The 14,578-nt window shown below is 39.4% G+C and overlaps 1 protein-coding gene and 1 long non-coding RNA gene across 3 annotated transcripts in view; one reads left to right on the forward strand and one right to left on the reverse strand.

The window, feature by feature from the left end:
* Window positions 1-11,561, forward strand: part of LOC113681190 (uncharacterized) — a 25,608-nt gene extending 14,047 nt beyond the window's left edge. The window contains exons 9-20 of one of the 2 annotated variants that reach the window (XM_089205264.1): window positions 53-119; window positions 452-877; window positions 1,040-1,280; window positions 1,517-1,658; window positions 2,523-2,642; window positions 3,170-3,250; window positions 3,963-4,145; window positions 4,699-5,365; window positions 5,783-5,985; window positions 6,523-6,724; window positions 6,940-7,094; window positions 7,366-11,561. In XM_089205264.1, coding sequence (XP_089061390.1) covers window positions 53-119; window positions 452-877; window positions 1,040-1,280; window positions 1,517-1,658; window positions 2,523-2,642; window positions 3,170-3,250; window positions 3,963-4,145; window positions 4,699-5,365; window positions 5,783-5,985; window positions 6,523-6,724; window positions 6,940-7,094; window positions 7,366-10,326 — 5,448 coding nt within the window. In that variant the 3' untranslated portion in view covers window positions 10,327-11,561. The remainder of the gene's footprint in view (window positions 1-52; window positions 120-451; window positions 878-1,039; window positions 1,281-1,516; window positions 1,659-2,522; window positions 2,643-3,169; window positions 3,251-3,962; window positions 4,146-4,698; window positions 5,366-5,782; window positions 5,986-6,522; window positions 6,725-6,939; window positions 7,095-7,365) is intronic. The other variant, XM_089205265.1, reaches the window with a different exon arrangement.
* Window positions 11,562-12,114: 553 nt separating this feature from the next.
* On the reverse strand, window positions 12,115-14,552 carry LOC149047073 (uncharacterized). Its single transcript, XR_016186299.1, has 3 exons — window positions 14,411-14,552; window positions 12,642-12,686; window positions 12,115-12,234 (listed from the first exon to the last, which is right to left on the reverse strand). It is a non-coding gene; the product is annotated as an uncharacterized LOC149047073 (long non-coding RNA).
* Between the last annotated feature and the right edge of the window lie 26 nt (window positions 14,553-14,578).

Consider the following 14,578-nt stretch of genomic DNA (forward strand, 5'->3'; position numbering starts at 1 on the left):
TCATAGTAAAGACAATCGAAATCACCCCGCTTTCCTACTTGTTTTTTTTTAGACCACTGCTAACCTTAAAACAATCTTCCCACAATCATGCAGTTTTGATGAAAAGGATGGGGACGAAGGTATTTATAACTGTCCACTTTTATTTGGTTATATTTCCTTCCTTCTTCCTTCCTAAATCTACTCCCAGCTTTTTATGCTGCCCCTCCCGTTCTCCTGTCACTTCCTTTGTTTTCATCTCCTATGTTTTCAATGTACTTTCCCCCTCTGATCTACAGTCTATAAGGTATGTTTACCACGCCTTCTAGTCATATGATTACTTTGGAAGTGGCCATCGGACTGTTATCTGATCATAATCGAATTTATTTATGAATTACTTATAATTTTTTGGTTTAAGTTTTTCATGAAAGCGTGATCCCTGATCGTGATTATAGTCTTTTTTCGATAATCCCAGCAGCAACTTCAGACACTAAGGGTGGATTGTCAGCATTACCATCAGGACCATGCACACCTAACAGGGAATGCAGGGCAATAATTGAACAAATTCGCCGTGAGGATTTTGGAATCGGTTTGGAGCTTGGAAAAGAGGAAGCCAAACTTGTTCAGCGACACCGCGAGAGAGAGGGTCGTGGCTTACACCGTCTTTCCTCCGATCTTTACACCAGGGACACCCACTTTTTGTTGGAGCTCGTTCAGAATGCAGACGATAATTCCTATCCTGAAGTGTGCTGTGGCCCAGGATTCCCGTCCCTTGTATTCGTCCTCGAGCGGGACAGGATCGTGATATTGAACAACGAAGTTGGATTTGTTGAGAAGAATATACGCGCGTTGTGTGATGTTGGCAGAAGTACCAAAGGGGCGTATCGCTATGGATACATCGGTTAGTGCAGTATTTACGTATTTGTTGCATGGTAAATATCTTTCTGACTTTCCTATTTGGGCAAGAAGCCCTGAAAGAGCTTATATCCAATGGTCGCCTGCTTTGCGCTTTTCTCTCGTTGCATTTGTAGTCGAACATGTTCTCGATATGGCTTTGTTTCAGGACAAAAAGGCATCGGGTTCAAGTCTGTATTCCGAGTTAGTGATAGCCCTGAAGTTCACTCCAATGGATATCATATTCGCTTTGACGCCAAAAGTGGTCCTATTGGTCATATTCTCCCTGAGTGGATTGGAGACAATTTTTCAGTGAAACCAAATGGTGAGCATATCAAAGAAGGAACGAAAGTCATGGAAAAGATGGATAAAGATGGTGAATTGAGCAACATTGGCGAAAGCATGAACAGGTGAAGTCATGTGCTGGGAGATGAATTTGTTTGTGAATTATATGAAATTGTGAGCTTATTTTATCTGCCAAAAAAGCTAGTATGTAGCACCACACCATAAATAGATGCGTTGGAGCTTGTTAATCGGTCGTGGCTTGTTTTCTCTCCTTATATCCTCTGCTGTTAAAGTTTATTAATATTATTTATAATTGATTTTTACTTGAGCGTCATGCGCGTGATTCTTTTCTTTTTGGTAGCTGGCCAACCTGTATCATTCTTCCATTAAAAGATGAACATAAAGGGAACAAAAAGTCTTCACTCGCTGCCGGATTTCACGATGTCCACCCATCTTTATTGCTGTTCTTACATCGTTTGAAGGGAATCTTTATATACGACGAGGTGGGAGATGAATTTGTTTGTGAATTATATGAAATTGTGAGCTTATTTTATCTGCCAAAAAAGCTAGTAGGTAGCACCAATTTAATAAATCTTTCTTCCTTCTCCATGGGGTAATACAGTCTGAAGTAAAGAATTGAAATACTCGGACAAAAGTGACAGTAAGGCGACAGCCGACCTCTGACTACAAGGGAAAAGCTGTGACCAGTGCAAGAACGCCCGTGGAAGTGTTTCTGTTAAGGGTATTCGCCTCCTCCCTGATTGGTTAAAGTGTCACATGCGAGGGACGTCGTTGCTCATACTGTCAACTCTACTTCACTTTATTTTCCTTTGAGAAGATACTTTATTGAGGACACACTCGATTGATTTCCTCAGCATATTCTATTTTTTTTATGGGATAATTTTGAAAGCATGAGGGCCGGTTATTTAAACAAAATTTAGCCGTTGTTTAACAAAACCACGTCCTAAACTATTCTCAATTTAGCTACATTTTTTATTTGAACAGTGATTGAAAAGTCTCAAGAGGGTGGAAAGCTAACATTGGAAGGAAATTTAGTTGATTATATCAACGAAAGCCTGAGGTCCACTGATTGCGTAAAATCGCGGTTTGGGTTAGACCTCGTTTAAATAACCGGCCCTGAAAGTTTCCGCCGTGCGACGTTCCCCTTAATGCGACAACCTTGACATAACAAACGAGTTTAATACTTTAGCCGTTCCCTCACTTATTCTTCAATCCGATCACTTCGTTCTTTGGACCAAAAACTATTTGTGGACGATTAAGCATCTAAATTTCCCTTCTATATTACTTTTGTGAAAAGGTATGATGTTCCAGAAGCTTACGTTAGCTTGCCAATCGTATTTCTTTAGGTAAACAAGAGTTTTGTTAAAATGCTAAGAAGAGACCTAGGAGATAATGTCATGGAGGTTCTCCACAACACAGGCACAGAGCGCTGGCTTGTAGTCAAGAAACAGCTTGAGGCTGCTAGAGTAAGAAACATGCATTTAGCATAGGGTAATTTGGTAGTATCAACTGAGTTGATAACGTAAATTAACTAGTTACACTCTTCCACCGACGCAGCACTACAGTTTCTTTAGAAACTTACCCCCCTTTATGCATTTAGCATACCTTGTTGCTTGTCTTTGCGGGCAAGAACGGGTCAGAGGTATCATTCATATTTATTCGAAGAGGGGATGGGGAAAATGATGGAACATTGTCTTTGTTAGAAGCCAGGTTGTTTGGGTTATTTTCCCTCCCTCCCTCAGAGTAGTGATGCCAGGAAATTCACCCACCATCAATACTTTAATTGTTTCGTGTGGAGTGTAGCTAATGGCTTATATTATTTTCCTTTGTTTTTGCCGTTGCTGTAATTATCGATTTCTTTGCTTCTGCAGCGTAGCTGTTGCCTCAGAGAAAATAGTGATTGTTTTTCAATGAATTTCCATACTTCCTGTAACAGGTGATTACCAACACAAATCGTCTTACCTTTGTTTTTGTTTGTCGTTGCAATTTCCAGATGAAAGCAGACGTAGAGATAACTGAGTTGGCACTGGCTTTTCCATTGACTGGTGAATCAGGCAACACATCAAGACATCAGGTAAAGTATCGTTTTATCACTTTAAGTCTTTAAGAAAGCTCTGTACACTTCTCTTAGTGTAGAAATGAGTACGGAGGGGGGGGGGGGGGGGAGAGTTGTGATCCAGAGTATTTAAACATATCTTTGCTTAATATAACATGCACTAGAGAGTGCTTTATTGTTTCAAGACGAGGCACTAATCTGAGACGGACTACACAAATAGCTTAAAGAATTCGTAGCCCTTGACCCTATCAAAATTTTGGATCTTATATGATAAGCTCAGTTATGCACGCATTCTGATTGGTTCTCACCAATGATCTATTGAAGGACAGACGTACAGATGACGTCATCATTAAAACTTTTTTTCCATATATTTTAATTATTTATTATATAAAACAACTAGATTCCAAGTTGCCGTACGTCTGTTCAGTAATAGATCACAGAGGACGTCAAAATGTAGTAAGAACAAAAAAGTGGCACACGAGGCACTGATGTCCTCTGTGATCTATTACTGAACAGACACACGGCAACTTGGAATCTATTTGTTTTATATAATAAATAATGAACAGACGCGCGGCAACTTGGAATCTATTTGTTAAATATATCTTTATATCTAGCTATCTGTATCTTTATTCGTCGACCTATTATACATGCAATAAATCAATCAGTGCTTCATACAGGAGTGTCATTTTTCTTGGACCAGCTTACGTATTGAACATTTTACCCTGCACAGGCATTGCCGCCACAGAATGTCTTTGCGTATCTTCCACTCAGAAGCTATGGTTTTCGATTCATCATTCAAGGTGACTTTGAGGTTCCTTCGTCAAGAGAAGATGTGCACGGTGACAAATCCTGGAATCAGTGGCTGAGAGAGGAAATTCCACAACTTTTTATCGACGCTATGTCGGTATTTATGGTGGGCACAAATTATTTAGTTTTTAATAAATCTTTCCCCTACTGCTTTACTCTGATTGTGTGGGATTGTCATTAGCGTAACTTGAAAATTAAATTCATAGAGAAGTGCATAATGAAACTGGAACACGTTATCATTCGGGACGAATCAAATTGTGAACGGCTTAGAACCATGGATCTTACATATTTAAGCTCGACCAAAATTCAATTTACAAGCACGGAAGATCTTCATTCATCTTACATACATATGCGTGGCAGTGATCCACGCTTAATGAACCATGGTCTGTCGTCTTCTTAGCTACATTTGTTCGTTGTACTGGCAAAGACGTAAATTTGTAACTAAGCGCGTAGAGTAAAGACAAATATTCAAATGTGTTAATAATTTTCAGCCGAGAAACTGCAATTTGTGCTAATTCAAATATTAGAGCTTTGCAGCTATCAGCTATGAGGATTTTTTTTTGAGAAAGTACCTTCCAATTTGCCATGTTCTACACGAAGATGTCGTACAATTATCATTAACGTCTAAAGTAAAAGATGTTTATTTCTTTTCTTTGAAGGACCACTCGTCTTTTTGTGGCCTTTCTTCATTGGTGTCGTATTTTAAATTTGTACCTCTTGAGGAGGAAATTCTCGACTTTTTTACACCTGTTGCTCGCCATATCTTAACACTCCTTCAAGGGAAACCTTGTATCCCAGTTAAGAGGTCCAGCAATGAAACTGAGCAGCTGTACGGAGGTGACAATGGAAAAAGCTGCGATTTGGTTCTCCCTTGTCAGGCCATTGTCTGTGAAGACAGCGTCATACAAGAGCTTATACCCTCTATTCTTCTGGAGGAGCACCTAGGATTGAGTTACCTTCATCCGGAAATGGTTCCAGTACTAAACCCAACCTTGAGATCTCGTCTTGGAATCGAGACTTTGTCTATAAAGCACTTGATTGAGATTGGGAAAGCGGAAGTAAAGAAAGCTTCAGCAGTTGCACTGCTTGGCAATGACCGCAAACCGGATGTTGGGAGAATAGCCTGGGTAGCTCGATGGTTGCAGTGCATGTACCGATGTCTCGAGCAGGAAAGAAATAGCAGTCAAGAAATGCTGGATTTGATTGGTTCTCTTAACGTGATTCCGCTAACGGATGGATCTTTCGTGAACGTGAAGGAGGATTCCATTTTCTTTCCGCTGTCGAGGAAAAAAACATCCGAGGGAGCTGTGCCAAAGAAGAACAAAGGTGGGTCCTACATCCCTTTCGTTGTGAAGGAAGAAGTCTGTATTTTGTATGCATGGTATCATTCATCTGTCACGTGGAGCTTTCTGATAAATATTTCAAGCTGTTTTAAGCTATTAGATATCTAGTGTTAAATCAAAGTGGTAGTTTAGCTATAATCCATACCGAGGTCGTGATCTGTGCTCCAGATATCCAGGGCACAATGCCAAAACAGACGTTCAAAACCCAACTTGACCAAAATTGGTCATGCAAACTTTTACATGGTTGTATCATGCTAACAATACCCAAAATGAACCTGACAAACATGTGACACGCAAGTAATAGAAATGGCGTTGACAACAGTACTATTACTCATTGCTAGGAAATAATTTAGACTTTCTTGCCGTTAATGCTTATACTTTGGGATATGTGTAATTCTAGGTTTCGTGCATCAGGAGAAAACAATTTTCTCCGTGCTGGAGAAAGACCTACCAACAGTGCATCCATCACTGTTATCTGCACTTGATGATATTGGTCGTTCTCAAGTCGAGCAGCTTTTAAGGCGTCTAGGAGTAAAAATGTGGACTCCAAAAGAAGTCATTAACAATCACATTATCCCAGTGTTCAAGTCAAAGCAGTGGAAGGTACAATAGTTGTAGATGAACTCTCTTCTTACTTTCAAATTCAAGGGGAGCGTGTAGTCTTAAGTTTAGTTCTACGATGGCGTGCCATCTTGTAAGTGTGTTATGACATGCGTGCCTCTTCTTACACGTTGGCGGTGATATGAAGCACACCGTTGGACACAAAGGCTTCCGTGCCAGTCTTTATTTTACTTCGTAAAGTTGCAGTATCCTTTTTTTTTTTTTTGTGCGTTCGTTTCGCGTCATCGATCGTGTGTCTTTGTAGTCACCTTTTCAAACTGTTCTGCTTAGCTGCTGAATTTTGAGGTTTTTCGCTGAAAAAAAAAACGGTTGAACCGAAAAACGAACATCGTAGCTTAGAGTTGAGAAACTATTCAAAACCTCTCGCGGCTTCACCCTTCGTTTTTGCGCTTCACGCATCATAGCCCTAACAAAAACTTCTCCTTTCTGGAACTGATTGGTTAGGTTTATGGGTACAGATCTCTGGCAGTTGGGGTCAAGAATTACTACTAACACGGATATTTCTCGTGATCTTTACAGTGTAAGTCTGATGAAGTATTGAGAAGCTACCTAGTGTGCATTTTGGAAGAGCGCCTGAACGACCCTTCTGTGTGTGATATGGATGAATTGAGATCCTGTGTACAGATTTTAACGAACAAGGGTACTCTGAACCCAAAATCAACGCCGATTCATTTTACCCCCAAATACGGGGGCCCAATTGACCTCGCTCGGCAGTTTCCCAGTAAGTCACCTGTAATCATTGTGGTAGTTCTTTTATATTTGCTTCGAGTCGCTCTTTTTTTTATGTGTGTTGTATGTCGTCCTCATCCCCTTGTATAAACATTAATGGGGTATGGCTAATTTGAATAAATTAAGTAGCTTAATGAAAGTCACTCAGCAGAAAGTCAGATACTATTTACTTATTCACTTAATGTAATTTCCTCTTCTTTTGCTTAGGTATTTCGTGGACAATTATTGACGAATCTTACTTGGACTATCGTACTTCATTGAGGGTTCGCACCATGGATTGGAAAACTTTTTTAGACGACCTTGGCTTAAAAGAGTTTCTTGCTATTGAAAAGAAACAAGTAAAGCTTCATCGAAAAAACATGGTGAGCCAAGACAATTGAGATCAGATCACTTGGAAATGAATGATGGACGCTTCCTAATTTTAGGTCCATCTACCGGCCGATTTGTTGGTGTTGTTGTTTGTATTTGACACCATGTCAAATTTTGAAATCGGGGCCGCAGATCTGATGACCAATCTGATCCCAATCTTATGATGATAACGGCTTGCTGGTCCAATAAAGAAAAGGCTATTGGGTGTACCACAGTTTAAATACCTTAAAAAGGGTAGAAAGGTTAAATTGTTTTTTTTTTTAGGCTTGCTCTCCGTGGGAGTCGTATGAGCGAATTTGGCAGACAACCCCAGATGATCTTTTCATCATTGACGACTGGGCGTGTGAAGAATTTGAGGAATTTCTCAGTAAGATTAACTCCTCCGACACTAAACAACAAGTCGTCAGCAATGAGTCAAAGTTCTTAGCTCAGTGTATTGATGCACGTTGGGATCACACGTACGCACGGTTTGCTGAGGGCTATGTACAAGTTAAAGATGTAAATGGCCATGTTCTCGGAGAGGCTAAATCTTCATTTTACCTCAATCTTGTCTCGAAACCGTGGATGCCCTCTACAGTTGAAGGGACGAACCTGTATCTTCCAAGCGACCTCTTCGTGAAGGCTGACGCTGTATATCACCTACTCGGGGATCACGTGAAATACGTTAGCGCAGATTTAAAGAGCCCCTCGTTTGTTAGCGCCTTAGGCATCAGAAAATCGATTGGCGTAGATGGGATGATCAATGAGTTGAGGAGGTGGTCAGATGGTTGCGACAAAAAGATGGATAGAAATCGACGAAAAGACTTCAAAACTTCAATTGCACATATGAGCAGAGTTTACTCTTTCCTCTCTGAGAAAATGTCGCAAAGTGATGAAGAAAGGAAGAAAATAACTGAGGCTTTTCTGCAGAACGCGCTGATATTCGTTCCTCATCGCGATCGCCATTTAGAGTTTCTCCCAAGCCGGCCAGAATGCAAAGTATCAGGATCATTTCTTGTGAAAAAAGAAGTGTGCTGGAGTGACCCGACAGATATATCCCTGAAACTGTTTAAGGAGCACGGCAAGGTTCCCATAAGACGCCTACTAGGGTGTTTCTATGCATGTAGTGGCCCCAATCAGAGTCTTGGAGGTTTTTTTGTGGATCAAATGGACGTGGACCTTACCCCCAATGTGGACGAGTACATCGAAATGGCGACGACTGTTGCTGACGCTGCTGGTTTTCCAACTTCTTCGTCTTTGAGCGATATGTTAAAAATCTTTGCAACTTTGGGACGCAAGTGTGTTTCGCTAAGCCTCAAAAACAGCACACAGGTTGAAGAGAAAATCGATGAAAATATGGCCGCTTTTGTGAAAAAATCTCTGCAAGGTGAACGCATCTTTCCTACATCTGACAAATGGGTGGCACTTTCGGATCAACCGCTGATAGCTGACGATAAAGCTATGGTGAAGATTTTTCATAAGGAAAAATCTGTCTACTTCCTAGACCTCGGAGACTTCTTTCAACCGCAAAAACGTGGCTCGACTAGTCGTGCATTTGAACATCAATTCGATAGAGACAAGATGGAGCACTTTGTTTCTTTATTCTTGATGATCTGTGAAGTAAAAGCGTTAGGTGGGTGCATAAAGAAAGAGTTGGTTCCCATTGGTTCAGTGAAGTACCAGTGTACTCCCGTGCAGAAGTTCTTTCACCAAAACATTCCATACGTGCAACGTTTCCTATACTCAAAATACCCATCTGCATATGATAAACTGAAAAATGAAGGCTTCGCAGAGAAACTGCTAAACATGCAGTTCGCTTCTGTTCAGAGCCTGGAAACTTTGTACTCGTTAACCACGCATTCCAACGTAGCCACGCCCCTTAAAGTAAGATCGGGCATACAGGAATTAGGAATCACGTCCTGTTTTTTCGTTGTGCAAGAACATCAAGAGCGTGCAGATGTTTTAAATGCTGAGATGGCTAAACTGTTGTTAGGAGGAAAAAAGGAGGGCTCCTCAGAATTAACCAACTTTCTAGTTGCAGTGAAAACTTACAGCGGGGATAATTTCGAAGGGTTTTTGGAAGACGTGCAAGGGTTGGAACCATTACCGGAAGGAGAAGAGCGATGGAGTGTTCCACCTCCAAAGGAACCCGAAAAGGATGAAAATGAAAGAAGTGCCACAAATGAAGATGTTCCTTCCCTGGACAGAACCCAAGCCCAATCTAGGTCAGGTAACGATAGTCTTCGTTCCTGGCCGCCAAAATCTTCTCGTCATTATGGTAAGTCGTGTAAACGTAGAGGAGAAACCAGAAGTGACCCCAAGTTCAAGATTTGGCCTGTGCCAGCGCCCCCTGAATCTGTAGATAAACTTCCGAAAGCCGCAGGTCGATTTAACTTGGTTCAGAAAACACCTGGGCAACCGCATATTAAGAGCTCACAAGTGTCAAGAAAGCCACGGGAGAGAGATGAAACGAAGACAGAGCACGAACATCCTGCTGAAGTCAATCCAATCCAACACCAAACTCCAAACGATAACCACCGGCCAGCTGAGACAATGGTTGAGGGTACTGAGGTAAATGAATCACAGCTTAATATTACTGAGGCAGGAGACGATTTTTGTCCCAGAGGCAAGAGGAGCCATATCCATATCCACCCCTCTCCGCATCAAGTGCCCTCACGTGGAGAAAAGTCTGCAGTCACCATCCCAGAAGATCTAACCAGACACGCTTCTTCCAGAGGCGCGCGTTTCTGGTTTGATAAAGGTCCATATGACTTCGACGACGAAGATCTTCCCATCAATGACAAAATGAGAACCATGCACGTACCTCCGTTGATGGAGAACCCTAATAGAGAAGAAATAGGCCGATGGGGGGAAGAATATGTTTTTGAGTTTCTTCAGGAGCAAGCGCGATGTGACCTTTCTGGTTCAGTGGAAATTGTCTGGATTAACGAAAAAGGAAACACAACTGCGCCTTACGACATCGAGATTCGACGTAATGGTGTCAGAGGAGGCGACGATCGCCGCCCAGTATTAACATATGTTGAAGTGAAGACAACGTCCTCTGACCAAAAGGATATCTTTGAACTGTCGGTTCAGCAACTTCAATTTGCGCGTGCTCACCAGGATGCATTTCATCTTTATCGTGTTTTTAACGCAGGCAAACCTAAAAACGTGCGAATTCGTCGTCTTCAAAACCTTGCTGAGCACTTAGAAAGGAAGGCTGTAAAACTTTGTCTGGTTATCTGAATTTTGAATTTTATAATCGCGTTTATATTAACAGTTATTACTTAAAGTTCAGTTGATTTTTGTAGTTATAAAACTAGTTCGAAAAGTCTTTTGGATCGATAGCACAGAAATTAGATGCTTCTTTAAGAACGTCTTAAGAGCAATGATAGATTCTCTTGGACGTATTTTCAAACATTTTGATCTATGACAACCCTAAGAAAAACAAGTTAAGCGTGGTTCTGTTTGTAAGAAAAGACCGAAAAAAAAAAGATAGGCTTCTTGGAGGCAAATGCTACCGAGTATTGTACTAAAAAAAAACAATAAGGTAGAACAGCACCAACATGTAAATAACGCTTCATATTCAAACGTTGGAAAGTTATAAATCGCTTTGACCAGCTTACCTTTACGGTTGACCTTGTTCAATGTTTTACTCCCTGTGTCAGATGTGCATTATTCTTGGTTGTAACGTTGAGTTAGTTTTAAGCATGATTTCTTTTTCAATGCTTCGGAGATTGAATAAGTTTTTCCAAAATTTACCTTGTAAGGTTCAAGACTCAGTAAACACCTTCATTGTGTTGTTGATGTAGCATAGGTGTCTTCATCATCGAGAAAAATGTAACACAGTTGTCCTGTGAAAGTGCCCCCTTTGATGAGAACTGCTTATTCATCTTGTTCGTGCTCAATTATGATTTCATGGTGAGCATCGGAGGAAAGTTTTCGAAATGCTCTATCTTTGGTGATCTATAACCACAATTTCAACATTGTAACAAATTCTCTGAGCAACCCATAGAACAAATATCAGCATACCAACAAGGAGAGACAATAGGTTCAGGTAATAAAATGAATTTTCATAGCTGTTACTTCATAAAATTTGCTAAGGCCAACATAGGCCATTCAAGGCCCCCAGTCAATGAAGGAAAAAGATGGAACTGGTGAGCGACAAATGAAAATTTTGTTAGTTAAACGGCTGCAGATTGATTTCTTTTGTTCCGTTTACCACGCGCCAACTTTTTGGTAAGTTTCTCTGCAAGTTTCTTGGGCCCAGAGAGCCTTGCACAGTCAAGGGCTTCTTTTTCAATTTTTTCCTTTTAAAATGATGGAATTATAAGACAGTTTTGGTCCATTTACTCTCAATTGGATGAAGATTATTCTACATTTAAGAGTCACTGGAGATAACCCAAAGGAGAGAACAAGGTAGAAGACTTGAACATTGGGTAAAAATTGCTTTTCTAGAGCAAAAAGAAAAAAAAAAGAAACACTTCCCTAGTCTCGGTAAGGACATTGGATTATTAATATATGATCCTTTTCTGTCTGATTTCATTTGTAAATGAAATGGTCAAACGAGACTGGGAACTTGAAATTCAAACACTCTTAATTGGGTTTGCTTTTCTTGGTAAGGTAAATGATTTACATAGATGTGATCATTTCAGTAAACTTCAACAAACAGTAAAAATAGCTTTCCATAATCTTGAAATGTATGATCTGCTGATTACTAAATCATCATTAAACTTTGCTGGTGATATCTGGTAGAAAATATCCATTCCTGTAGTTTTTCAAAGAACCTATAACCTCAATGGGTTGCAAGTGTAGTTAAGTTTTGGCAGTTATGCTGCTGACATTTGTACTCAAATGAAAACAGTCATGGCAAGTTGTCATCAGTGAGCTTCAACCATTAAATTAGAAGAACTAAAGAGAGATTGTCACCACAATCTTTGATCTTGTGGGAATGATTCTTCGAACCATTCAAATCATTACTTGGCTCATCTTACTTCAAGTACATCCAATTTAGGATTCTCAACACAGACAGGCTTTGCATGTAAGAGTTACATTTATTGGATTTTATATCACAATATTTTCTTTAATGGAAAGCAAAAAACCTGTCTTATTTATCTTGACTATAAACTTTCCTTGGTCCATCATCTCTCCTCTCTGGATAAACAAAAGCAAAGAGAACTGAATGCGTGCCTTGCTTACTGACATTTAATGCAACAGTTCTTTGTCTTAAAAATACTAGGCTAAGTAATTCTACTAGGTAGTTTCGTGTTAACAACTGAGTTGAAAATGTAAATTAGCTACCATAAAGGGTAAAAAAGCTGACGTTTTGAGTGTTAGCCCTTCATCAGAGCAATTGCAATCACTCTGACGAAGGGCTAACTCTCAAAACATCAGCTTTTTTACCCTTTACAGTGGCTAATTTACGTTTTCAACTCAGTTGTTAACACTAAATTACCTGCTATACTCTCCCACCAACGCAGCACCACAGTTTCTTTAGAAACTTACCCCTTTATTCATAAGTAATTTTACTGCTGAGAGCAAAGCAAAAAACTTTACTTTACCTCCTTTAATTCCTAACCTGAGGTACTATGCAGTCCCAGCTTTCTCTGAAAAAGTAAAAAGGTCTTGAATGACGAGGAAAGGATTGTATTTCAAAGGCTTTGACTTTGGGCATAACAGTGAGTGGTCCTTGACTAATTGTTGCCCATCTAGACTTTGCCTGCTTTGCATTGAACATAAGCAATAAAAAGCAAGATGCTTGCAAAGAATTATCATGTGATGAGAAAAAGTTCAAGGTCACTAAAATCACAAAATGAGGCAAAGTCTAATCAAAGGTGATCAGTAAAATAAATACTCTTTAAACACATGAAGTAAACCATGGCTTCTGAAAGGAAGTAACATAAAAAGCATCCAAAGCAGAAAGTAAGCACAAATTAAAAATCTTCTCAACTTTAGCCAAATGAGCAACTACAAGACAAAATAAACCAATATTTGCTGTGCATGACAAACATGCAGTACCACTGACACTTTGGTAATGCTGTCATCCACTGCAGGTTATAATCTTGACATAATGCACAAAATTAATATGGCTGCCTTCCAGCCATGGCAGCAATTCTTTAGAACTTGTTTAAAATGCATCAGACCTAACTGCAACAGTTTAACTGGTGGGAGCAACTGAAACCCCTTGCTATTAAATCTGATTCAGGTGCAAATATCTGTAATATAACGTAAGGAATCTGATTGGTGTGAGTAACATAACTTTAAATATTTTTCCTGTGGAAACAAAATACTCCTATGAATCTGATTGGTGCAAGCATCATGCTCTTATGAATCTACATGTAATGTGCAGTCCAATTGGTGTTAACACACCTGAAAAAATCTGATCAGAGCCAGCAGCTTACCTTAATGAATCTAATTGGTGTAAGCAATATTCTTGTAAAGATTGAATTTTATACAATTAAATGAAGAAAGAAATGATAAGGTCTTGGTGCTTGTTTGACAGCAATAGAAATATTTGTTAGTCTACATTTCCTACTTGAAATTTGAAAATTAACCATATTTATACGTTGCTGTTATTTGTTTTTTAGCCTTTAAGAAGTGACATTTGTTTTACGTTTTACAGCACAAAGTGTTAAACTCGATAAAATTATGGTCAATGATTAATTAAGGCTAGGATTAATTTGGAGTAATTTCTGTGATTTTCTGAAGTAAGTTTTTTTTTTCTCTAATAATAATGACAGCAAAGGGGAAAAGAAGAAAAAGATCGTACAGTGTGATGTAAAAAATGGCACAATACAACAGATCCCCTTTTGAGTAGGAGTGAGGTATATCATGAGGCTCATAACATCATGAATGAAGAATTAAATGAAATATAATTTGTTTAATGAAGCAGCAATTATCATTCATAATTTTGAAAAAAGGACATCTTGCCTTTCTTTCATTTCAGTAGTTTTGTCGATTTTTTAAATTTTTCATTAGTAATTAGTTGTATGTCGCCCAAAAAAATCGATGCAATTGTTGTGATTTTATTCTAACCTTGGTCCTGTCAAGAATTCATGTGCAAATTTTGTATCAAACGTGTTAAATACACCATTCTTATCAACAAAATCGATAATTTTGAAAAGTCGCACGCATTAGGTTCCTTCGGAGTTCTAAAACATATCTATGGAAGTTTTTTCCCCTTCAAGTTCTATGTCGAAGAGAGTTTAAGTTGAACCATATTTCACTGTCAAAGAGCTGTCGTTGATTTAAGTCTAACAAAAAGTCCTTGGCCGTACGCTACTCGAGCAAATATAAAATTTGCACATGCCGAGAAACCAAAAGTAAATACCTTCACATCTCTCTCTTCACAATCCGTCTATGATGGCGCTCAGTTTCTCCTTAGTTGCCTATGTTCAGGAATTAAACTATTCCATGGTACCACTACAGTTAATCCGCCATTTTGGTCTCTTTCGGAAACAGTTGTTGCGGTTGTAAGAGACTTGGAACGAGGAAATGG

The sequence above is a fragment of the Pocillopora damicornis genome, chromosome 4 (assembly GCF_964200805.1).
Source record: "Pocillopora damicornis chromosome 4, jaPocDami1.2, whole genome shotgun sequence".
In the NCBI taxonomy this organism is placed as follows: domain Eukaryota; kingdom Metazoa; phylum Cnidaria; class Anthozoa; order Scleractinia; family Pocilloporidae; genus Pocillopora; species Pocillopora damicornis.